At 44.9% G+C, this 11,791-nt stretch overlaps 1 protein-coding gene across 4 annotated transcripts in view; it reads left to right on the top strand.

The window, feature by feature from the left end:
- Positions 1 to 456: 456 nt before the first annotated feature.
- Positions 457 to 11,791, top strand: part of ca10a (carbonic anhydrase Xa) — a 336,251-nt gene continuing 324,916 nt past the window's right edge. The window contains exons 1-2 of one of the 4 annotated variants that reach the window (XM_036946124.2): positions 457 to 766; positions 1,378 to 1,860. In XM_036946124.2, coding sequence (XP_036802019.1) covers positions 1,800 to 1,860 — 61 coding nt within the window. In that variant the 5' untranslated portion in view covers positions 457 to 766; positions 1,378 to 1,799. Of the gene's footprint in view, positions 767 to 937; positions 1,861 to 11,791 lie in introns of those variants that run through there. The other 3 variants (XM_036946123.2, XM_090201873.1, XM_090201874.1) reach the window with 3 other exon arrangements.

The raw sequence follows: 11,791 nt of genomic DNA, 5'->3' as shown, positions 1-11,791 counted from the left end.
AAATGCCTTGTTCAGGGGAAGAGCAACAGATTTTTACCTTGTCAGCTCAGGGATTCGATCCAGCAACCTTTCGGTTACTGGCCCAACACTCCTCACCAGGCTACACTGGGAAATACACAAATTAGGCTTTAACCATACAGTGTTAAAACAACAGCCCAAAATGAGTTACTGTAACACTATAGGTGTTAATTTCCCAACACTGAGAAAGTGCAACAGTGTAAGTACTAAGCAAAGTGTTCATTTAACACTGAAAAGTGTGGATGCGTATAGACCGTGTTGATTCAACACTGAATAATTTGCTATGCATTGAAAGTGTTACCACATACATTGCCAAAACAAACATATAGAAATGTATCAAATCAATAATGATAGACCTCTCTCTCTCTCTCTCTCTCTCTCTCTCTCTCTCTCTCTCTCTAGCCAGCTCCTCCCCTTACCATGAGGGCTGGGTACCACAGTCTCTCATCTACCTGTGCCCGCGTGAGTATGTTTATGGAGCACCGCACGTGCCCGCGCATCATTTTCTGACGGCACTAATCTGGAAGCTCTCCTTGGGCTCGTGGCATCGCCTGGTGCCCGCGTGCCAGAAGACTACTGTCCCAATTTTTCAACTCAGGACATTTAAGTCTATATCGACGATTATACTAACTTTTAAATGGTGTGTGAAAGTTATAGCATATCGACGTTTTTGGGGACTCGCTGGCATCAGTCGGTTGCTTCGTTTTACATTAGGATAACCGTATTTTTATCTAGCCCCAAAAAAACGGTAAGTAGCCTTCACTCTAGGTTTCTCTGTATTAAATGTAGGCTACGTTTAGCCTGCTGTTATTTTTTTTTCGAAGCTACAGTGCAGCCTGTGCATGTGAACTGCGTCAGTGTGTTGTTTGACAGGATGTGTGAGTGGGCACGGAGCTGCGCTAATAAAGGGTTAGCGGGGGGGGAGAGTTGATTTGCCTCAGTGTGCTGATGGCTCAAGCTTCATCGTATTACATGGGTGGATGTGTGAAGTATTGGTGATTATATTGATGAAGATGTTTCTAATCAGACATCAGACATTCTAATAGATGATAAGGGGTTCCTAAAGTTTTCATGAAATGTGGTGTGTAGCAGCGGTGTGTGTGCGTGAGATGCGCGACAGCGCGGAACGTATTGTAGGCCTATCCTACCGCTGAACAGTGAATATGAGCGAAGTACGCCCCCTTGCCGGTGAACGCCCAGTCCGGATGCGGTCCCCTGCTCTCCTGTCCATCACTCTGTCAACGCCAGTTAAAACACCCCGACGGAGTTTTCCCATTCATAGTCATAGAGTAAAGCAGAGGTTTTTAAACTAGGTTATTCCTTTGAACTCTAACTCAGTTTAACTGTCCCTCTTTCCAGGATAACGAGGAGGAAGACACTTCGACCATGGTTGTGTTTACACAGAATGACTGAAACTATATTTCCAAAGAGCAACCGATGCGAGGGACGACGCGAGGGACGAGTACATTTATGGATGGTCTTGGTAGGGCACATTGGAACTCCATTACTGTGTGAATAGCCTACAATTGACTTTTGCTTCCAGGACTCTACCTTTCGTTCTACCTTTGGGTCTGGAGTTTGTGGTTCTGTCTCTCTGGGATTGTAGTTTTGAGGGAGAGTGTGGTGTCATGTCTTGGATATAGACCTTGCTATGAGTCTGGCGTGGAAAGTACCTCGTGGAAGGTGTGCAGCGGGCTACAGACTGGAAGGACTCGACATCGGCAACTGATAGGCTACCCCCGTTTTTACCGAGCGTAATGCACCTGGCATGAAGACAGAGAATGGATATTATTTGGGAACTATTTATTATTCTTCACGCCAATTTCATCATCTGTGTATCAGGTAAGTTTTCAGTCATTGATATTGGTTGGTCCGGTGTGAGACGGACAAAAGGGCAGGTGCATGAGAACGCAGTGAGGAAAATTGATAACGAAGTTGTAAAATGTTGCAGAAAACGTTGAAATGAATGAAAACCTTGTAATGAATGATGTACGCCGTCGATAGTCGGTTCAGTTGATAGGCCAATTGAAATAGAATGAATTGATCGGAAACATTTGAGAACGAAGACATTTACAGATCAGAATCTGCCTGAAACTCGGATTTCACTTAGTTGTGGATGTCACTGGGAACAGATACAATAGGGTAGCCTATAAGATTGTACCCCAAAATATGTTTTTGCTGTATTTCATTATGTTCAGTATTGAATAATGCAAGTGTTATCAACTGATATCAATTATGTCAACTGAACGAATGATTACACGAGGAGAGAGGTCGTGTGAGAATGATTTCGTTGAATGGGAAACAATTAATCAATATTATAATTTATTCGACAGATTTCTTTAATAGGTTTAGACTTGGAGCTGAAGTTTTCAAAAAAAAAATTGTCAGGCGAAATCGAGGTTTATTTCGTTAAATTGTGAATGCAAAGTTTGAGGAAAATATCCTAGAACAGTATTACCACTACTGTTGAACTCTTATGACGAGACAGTTATCCTGTGCTACACGTGCATGAATAACCACGGTACTGATACGGGTTTCAGTGGAGTGGGCTAAATGGGAACGCATGCGTTGGTCATGGCGCGATGGCTGTTCCAGAACTATTAGACTGTTCATGTGAGTGGATAGGTGCTGCGTAGTAGATAGGAACAGTATTGACGTATCTTTATTATGTCAGGCTTGGAGCTAAAATATCAAATTAGTTTGAGTTCGATCGAAAGGGGTAATACTTGTGCCCGTCGGTGAGAGCTGTTTGGGTTGAAGCGCCGCTGGGCTGTACCATCATGCGTACCCCCGTTGATTATTAAGTCAAATGCATTAGCTAGATCCATCATCAATGCAATGCAAGTCCACATGCCAACAATTTCTTATACCACCATTGGAGACGAATGTAATATTGTTTGCAGGGAATCTTTGCGTACAGTAGAGGCATATAGACTAGACTACCCGCCGGCTCTCATATCAAACTCCGATGATACTCGTACAACCTAATATTGAAGCAGGTACCCGTCAAGGGCTGAGTGCTGTACTTGAGAGGCATGTGCCCAATCATTCCCTGTGACGACCAGGGATGTGCGCAAAACCTCCCTCCTTCCCCTCCTCTCTGAGCGCATGTATTACGCACGACTGTCGTTTGGAATTTCCACATCTCCCCTCGAGCCTGACTGCAAATTATGATTATAGGCTAGTTATAAATGACCACTCACGCACATCCCTCCCCTCCTTCCCCTTCCCCTCCCCTTTATCTGTTTCCCCAATTTTTTTTTAGGAGGGATGTGTGCAATAATTTGCTGTTCCTCTTCGGTCCGTAGTGAATGGACGTTATTACATTACACACGTTATTACAGACTTGCCAGTGTTGCTTTATGTATCAAATTGTAAAATATGTAGACTAGCTGCCAAACCTTATGCACATATAATCCCTCCCCCTCTTTCGCACAGGCCTGCTATTTCCATGGTAACTCAAGTTTGATACCAGCGGGAATGTGGTTGAGGAGAGTAGCCTACAGAATATTGTAGACTGGAAAGGTTATCTTTAAACATGCCCAGACTGCTCTTTTCCGCAAAAGGTCATTGAAGACACACCATGATGATCAGTTTAAAGACATGCTCTTGAACCTTGGCAACAAGTATTTTTTTAAACCTCCCACTTTGGACTGGATGTGTCCATGTGTAGTTCATACATGCATAATATATTAGCATAATTACTGTTTTACCTCAATTAGCCATGAAATTCCTAGTTTAAAAGCAACTGTTTTTGCCCGAGAGTACTACTTTCAGAACTACTGCTTAAAAGTATACAAAATTACCAGAGAATGTAATCAATTATGTAAAAGGTTAAAGGTTTGAAAAAGTACAGTATTACATGGCTTAGTCTCCTAAAATGATACTATAGGCACAACATAACGTAGTGCGTAAAAATCATCTGTCCTCGGCTTTGCAACACTCACTACTGGATTCCATACTGCCTCAGGAAGCAACTTCATCAAAACAACTGTTCTTCAGGAGCTTCCTGAAATGGGTTTCCATGGCTGAGCTGCCGCACACAAGCCTAAGATCACCATGAGCAATGCCAAGCATCACTCTGGACTGATGAATCACGCTTCACCATCTGGCAGACGACGGACAAATCTTGGTTTGGCGGATGCCAGGAGAATGCTACCTGCCCGAATGCATAGTGCCAACTGTAAAGTTCGGTGGAGGAGGAATAATGGTCTGGGGCTGTTTTTCATGGTTCAGACTAGGTTCCTTAGTGTCAGTGAAGGGAAATCTTAATGCTACAGCATACAATTACATTCTAGACGATTCTGTGCTTCCAACGTTTTGGTGACAGTCTGCGGAAGGTCCTTTCCTGTTTTTCCATGACAATGGCCCCGTGCACACAACGAGGTCCATACATACATGGTTTGTTGAGATCGGTGGGAAGAACTTGACTGGCCTGCACAGACCCTGACCTCAAACCCATCAAACACATTTTGGATGAATTGGAACGCAGACTGCAAGCCAGAATCAGTGCCCGACCTCACTAATTCTCTTGAGGCTGATTTGAAGCAAGTCCCTGCAGCAATGCAGTAATGTTCCAACGTTTAGTGGAAAGGCTATCCAGAAGAGTGGAGGCTGTTATAGTAGCAAAGGGGGGACCAACTCCATATTAATTACCACGATTTTGGAATGAGATGTACAACTAGTAGGTGTCCACATACTGTCCACATCTCTCTCTCTCTCTCTCTCTCTCTCTCTCTCTCTCTCTTTCTCTCGTGCTCTCCCTCTCTTTCTCTCTCTCTCTCGTGCTCTCTCTCTCTCTCTCTCTCCCTCTCTCTCTCTCTCTCTTGTGCTCTCTCTCCCCCTCGTTCTCGGGAGATGTAGGGATTTGGAGCTGGTTTGACTGAAGCATCACCTCCAAATATTGCACAGGTGTCTGGAATCAAACTGTTCTCCGCTCTTCTAATTCCCCCAGCCCCATCCATTCTTCCCTAAAAGGACTAGGCTCATATTGGCAGTTATTAGTCTCAAGGATGTTGTAAAAGGTTCATCTATTATTCAATCCCCTATATAACCGACTGGGTCATGAACCCGGGTTGCTCACTCGACTCAAGGTTGCATTAGCCCACTGAGTTAAAGCCGTTTTCGCTGTGAGGTCTCATGCAAGCTTACTCGTTACATGATCGTAGTTTCCTGAAGCACATCTGTTACACACTAACATTTAACACGATCCACGCTTCCACTTGACGGAACTCCAAGTGTGAATGATGCCATTTCCAATGCAACCGTTGTCTTCTTTGTTTTCCTGCCCGTCTGAGTTGTACAGACACCAGATACAGTCCATCCACCATCAGTAGGCCTATAGCCTCTAACAGAGGGGGATAAACACACCCTTGGGTCAATACAGTGATCCAAGACATCCTCTGAATATAATACATACATCAAAACATGTTAGATGGGTCACTGGCTTACTGTAGAACATCTCTCTCCCCTGAGTCTGGATTGGAAGAGAATAGAGCATTACCCATGTGCACATGTATTAATCCAGTAATTACATGGGGTCAAAGCAGACAATTATATGTGTTTGAAAACTCAGTAATGTTGGTAGTTAAGTCCGTGTGTAAGTAGAAATGTCCAACTTGGGCCGTCTAATTATTCCAATCTCCCTATTGGTTTGTTTGTTAACCCGTCTCCCCTGCAACCCTGCTTACTTGAATAATGTGCTCTTGGTCAACGTACCTTGTAGATTGCTTGAAGCTCTAAATGGGAAAACGACAGACAATTGCTGACCACACAACCTGCATATTCACTATGTAGTTGCGTGGGGCAATGGGTCTGACAAAACACAATAGACTTCTAAAACAATCCATCTCTCTAAACCGAATCATTTCCATGTTCCATACGGTTACAGTCTATATAACTTCAACAGATAAATACTATTTCATACCCCCCCCCCCCTGTACAGTAGTAGTAACTGCCTATCATACTCATATCCACGCTCCCCATGGTTGGAGAGGATAGAGAGGAACAGTGTAAACCCATTCACTTCAATTAAAACCCATTCACTTCAATTAGTTACTGACTGAGAACTGTGATATTAATGACAGTTGAATGCTGCTGTTTACTCTTCCGGCTAAAGAGCGTCTCTCATTCGTTTAGAGGAGAGGCATTTACTCTACCATTAAAAATCAGAGCAGGCAGCATTCATGCATTCTCCAGCACAGCGGCTAAAACGGCACTAATTCACCGGCTTTAATTCAAAAGTTCAACATGGGACCCCTTCACTTTCATGTTGGAGGCTCATTTGGGTGACTGCAGGAGGCCTAAATCTCTCTCACTCGCTCTATCGTTTCCTCCCACTCCCTCCCTCTCTCTGAAGTAGGCACAATACCTTTGTGAAAGGTATTTCTAATATTAGTATTAATTTGCATGATTTTATTCATGTCTGTAGCCTGGTAGAATTTATTTAAGTGTTGATAAAGCGTTTAAGCAAGGTTTTAATTTGTATTTTATGTCCCTGAAGCAATACTCTGTGTATTGCTTTAGTTTTTTTTCTCCAAAGTGAGATCATAAAGTAATTACTGCGCTTGCTGCTTATTTATTGTGCTGTGTTTGTTCTTCACTTCGCCGGAAAACAAATCTGTTTGTTTCTCACAGTTTCCCGATATCCGTACAAACCTATTCTATGAATATTACAGTGTTCCAGATGAATGTTTGAATGTATCCATATATATATCATTCCAACTGTCAACTATCTTCAACTTCAACCACCTTAACCTTCTCAAACATAGACCAAAGAGAAAAGACTACGAGACAATAAAGAGTTTTATTTTGAATGAATACCCTTTTAACACACAGACTGGTTTCCCTCTGAGAGAACACAGGAACTGGAGTATCCCTGTGTATCCAGTCATATGGGACTGAAGCGTCTCCGTGCTGCAGAGGTCTGCAGTCAACCTGTCCTCCCTGACTGTGTGTCTCAAACCAACATCCCCACTCCTGTCCCTAACCGCCTCTGCCTGTCTGGACCGCATGGCCACTGTGTGAGTGTGTGAGTGAGTGAGTGAGAGAGAGAGAGAGAGAGAGAGAGAGAGAGAGAGAGAGAGAGATAGAGTGTGAGTGAGAGAGAGAGAGAGAGTGTGTGTGTTTTTTTTGGCATGGTGTGTGTGTGTGCCACTCAGATCACCCTCTCTGTCAAGTCTATCAGCCTGTCAGAATGACACGACCTCCACACAGCTGTAATTTACTAGAGGGAGCTGTTTGTTTGTGTATGTGACTGGGAGAGCGTGGTTTAACTGCCAAAACAGCACAGGGCCTCACCATGGTACCACATTGCAGGGTAGCATGAGTAATGCGCAAGCACATAAGCAAGCACTGATAGCCCACCGTATAATAATTGCACACACACACACACACACACACACACACACACACACACACACACACACACACACACACACACACACACACACACACACACACACACACACACACCCTGACTCATTGACTCACTCCCCACAGTGTCCCAATTCGCCTCCACAGCCCTGTCAGGAACACAAACTCTCCAGTCACTAATCTGATAATCCTGTGCAGATGTGTGTCCAGTAATGGGGATATAACGCAGGGTGTACTTTACTGTCTGTGTGGGAGTGTGTGAGAGAGACAGAGCCAGACAGTATTCAGCCTACTATAGTATCCTCTTTCAGTATCCTGATGCAGTTGTTTTTGTTTACCCTTCTTCCGTGATAATTGGTGATCATGCCTGTAACACAAATACACAATTTGCACACTATGCAGTCTCTTGACACAACCAGGTGTGCGCTGGCACTTAGTATTATACCTTAATAATATAGGAAAGAGGAGCCAACTGCAGAATGCAACAGAATACTTATTATTGCTCCCATCTGTCACATGCAATTATGATATCTTTTTCATAATGATGTACCAAATACTCCAATCTACAGAATAAACCAAAGGACCACTTCAACTACAATAACATTCTGAGTAACAGGTTACAGATTTGTTTCTCTTCTTGCTATGACATTGATATGTTGTTGTTTATGTACCTTAGTTGAATGCACTGACTGTCAGTCACTTTGGATAAGAGTATAACTGTATTGTACTCTACTGTACTGTACTTTACTCTACTTTTCTTTATAGTACTGTGTACTGTAATTGTACTGTACTCTGCTGTGCTTTCCTGTACTGTAACTGTGCTGTCCAAACTTGTGAAACATAGATGTTTATGATTGGTTAATCAAAGCTGGTCCGGACTGCACAAAAAAATATATATGAAAAAATGAATGCCATCGTAAAATGCTTAGTGGGAAGCACCTTGACTATAGAACATCTCACAAATCTAAAAGCAGGATCAGTGGAATTCTGGGGCTAGTATAGGGAGATTCCACTATATTGCTTAGGCTACCAGTCATGATGTTTCACGGTCGTGGCTGCCATCCCATTTTTGACACTTTTTATGGCCACTGAATCTCACATATGTACCGTCCTTTGTTTCAGAATAGCAAAGGAGGTAGTACCTATGTGTAGAAAAACACAGTTTGAGTTTTCTCTTCAGATCCACTTTTGGATCCAGGTAGACCCATTAAGAAGTGTAATCCGGGTAGACCCACTAAGAAGTGTAATCCGGGTAGACCCATTAAGAAGTGTAATCCAGGTAGACCCAATAAGAAGTGCAATCAAGGTAGACCCATTAAGAAATGCAATCCAGGTAGACCCATTAAGAAGTGCAATCCAGGTAGACCCGTTAAGAAGTGTAATCCAGGTAGACCCATTAAGAAGTGCATTCCAGGTAAACCCATTAAAAAGTGTAATCCAGGTAGACCCATTAAGACGTATAATGCAGGTAGACCAATTAAGAGGTGTAATCCAGGTAGACCCATTAAGAGGTGTAATCCAGGTAGACCCATTAAGAAGTGCAATCCAGGTAGACCCATTAAGAAGTGCAATCCAGGTAGACCCATTAAGAAGTGCAATCAGGTAGACCCATTAAAAAGTGTAATCCAGGTAGACCCATTAAGAAGTGTAATCCAGGTAGACCCATTAAGAAGTGCAATCCAGGTAGACCCGTTAAGAAGTGTAAATGTTCTGAATCTTGCCACTGGACTAGAAGTACCACCTTTGTGGTTTTCAAACGCAATCGTTAGCTATCTCAATTGCTAATGGATGGAAGGACGCTAGCCTTTCAAAACTCCTTTTAAAGTGAATCCTTTCTTCGCTAAGTGATGAAAAACAATAGAAAGAAAACGTTTCTTTAATTTCTCTGTTAAAAACAGCAACACTTTTCAAGACAGAGAGAGAGACGGAGTTGATCTATTTATCTCCTAGAACCCTCAAACTCAACTCAGGACCTCGAAGCCAGTTCCACTGCATTTTCTTTCATTCTTCCCCTTTAATCAGGGACTGATTTAGACCAGGGACACCAGGTGTGTGCAATTAATTATCAGGTAGAACAGGAAACCAGCAGGCTCTGGACCTCGTAGAGTAAGAGTTGAGTACCCCTGCCCTAGAGCTTTCTCTTCGGCGATACCGTATATTGATATGAACCCAATTTTTCATGTCGTCGGCCCTGTTTTTTAAACCGGCGACCCAGTGGTTTCTGGCCAGCCTCTTTATCCCGACTCGCTAATCTATAGGCTACCTGGCAAAACACTCCTGGCCCGCTATCTATGCTATAGCAAAGCACCCAATTCCCAGCTAGCCCATCGTATAGAGAACAACCTGTCTGTGGAGGCAGCCAAATAAGATTGAGAAAGATTGAGGAGTGTTAGGAAGTCTCCCACGCGTAGCACATTGCTCGCTGCATTTTGGTATAGGAAAGCAAATGCAGATGCTTTGGCTTGATTGAGAGTGTCCTCGAGGGGATGGGCCCCTGACACACACACACAGCTGGGGCCATTATAGGGCCCCACAAACAGAAGCGGTGTGAGTGATAATTGTCTCATAAGTCAATAAGCACAGCTGTCGAAAAGGTCAAGTTTCATTTATGGACAGACGCGTGTCGCTACTGTCTCACTCAGTTTACCCCCTATCTATCTCTCTCTCGCTCTCTCTCTCTCTCTCTCTCTCTCTCTCTCTCTCTCTCTCTCTCTCTGTCATTGTATATATATAGTTATATATATATATATATATATCCTCCTCTATCCTTCTCACCCCCCTCTCTCTCGCACACACACTCTCTCTCTCTCTCTCTCTCTCTCTCTCTCTCTCTGTCTCTCTTTATCTTTCTCTGTTTCTTTCTGCATGGCTGAGCAGGTGGATTGCCACGGTGTCGTGTTGAATATTAATGGCAGAGTTATATGAAAAGTGTTTATTTACAGAGCCTCTTTGCATTTATAGGGGGTTGACATGGACAGGCCAGGCTAGGCCGGGGTAGGCCGAGAGCACAGGGACAGGCAAGGGTAGGCCCGGGGAAGGCTAGGCCGGGATAGGCCAGAGTAGGCCGGACTCACAGGGACAGGCCAGGCTGGGGTAGGAAGGAGGGACAGGCTAGGCCAGGGTAGGCCGGACTCACAGGGACAAGCCAGGCTGGGGTAGGAAGGAGGGACAGGCTAGGCCGGGGTAGGCCGGACTCACAGGGACAAGCCAGGCTGGGGTAGGCCGGAGGGACAGGCTGGGTTCGTGGTAGGCCGGACTCACAGGGACAGGCCAGGCTGGGGTAGGAAGGAGGGACAGGCTAGGCCAGGGTAGGCCGGACTCACAGGGACAAGCCAGGCTGGGGTAGGAAGGAGGGACAGGCTGGGTTCGGGGTAGGCCGGACTCACAGGGACAAGCCAGGCTGGGGTAGGCCGGACTCACAGGGACAGGCTGGGCTGGGGTAGGCCGGAGGGACAGGCTAGGCCGGGGTAGGCCGGACTCACAGGGACAAGCCAGGCTGGGGTAGGCCGGACTCACAGGGACAAACCAGGCTGGGGTAGGCCGGACTCACAGGGACAGGCTGGGTTCGGGGTAGGCCGGAGGGACAGGCTAGGCCGGGGTAGGCCGGACTCACAGGGACAGGCTGGGCCATGGTAGGAAGGAGGGACAGGCTAGGTTTGGGGTAGGCCGGACTCACAGGGACAAGCCAGGCTGGGGTAGGCCGGACTCACAGGGACAGGCTGGGCTGGGGTAGGCCGGAGGGACAGGCTAGGCCGCGGTAGGCCGGACTCACAGGGACAAGCCAGGCTGGGGTAGGCCGGACTCACAGGGACAAACCAGGCTGGGGTAGGCCGGACTCACAGGGACAGGCTGGGTTCGGGGTAGGCCGGAGGGACAGGCTAGGCCGGGGTAGGCCGGACTCACAGGGACAGGCTGGGCCATGGTAGGCCGGACTCACAGGGACAAGCTAGGGCTGGGCAATATGGGCAAAATATCATATCATGGTATTTTGAAAATGTTTGACGGTATGACTGTATTTGATGTTTTTTATTAATAAAAGTTCTACATTTGCTTCATGAGTAGTGTGTTACCATACGGTGGCAACACATATATTCCAAATGATTTCAGTGCGTCTTTCTCCATTCTGATTGTTTTATACTGTTAAATTCAACTTCAACCTAAAATAATTTCCCGCATTTCCATCAATTTCTGCATTTCCTGCACTCATTTGAGATCATTTCCAAACTGCCACGATATGTGTAAAAATAGTAGGCCTTATTTTTTACCAAATGTTGCAATTTTGATTTAAATCAAAACACTTGAGTGAACTTTTGAAATCATGGAAATAGAATGTTTATTATAATTCTATAGCTGGAATATAAATAATAGTGGGCACTTTGAATACAGTGTTGTTTGGCAT

This window comes from Oncorhynchus mykiss, chromosome 16 (assembly GCF_057628025.1).
Source record: "Oncorhynchus mykiss isolate SJ-2025 chromosome 16, ASM5762802v1, whole genome shotgun sequence".
Taxonomy (NCBI): Eukaryota; Metazoa; Chordata; class Actinopteri; order Salmoniformes; family Salmonidae; genus Oncorhynchus; species Oncorhynchus mykiss.
Note: the sequence above shows the minus strand (reverse complement) of the source record. Positions and strands in the feature narration are given on the sequence as shown.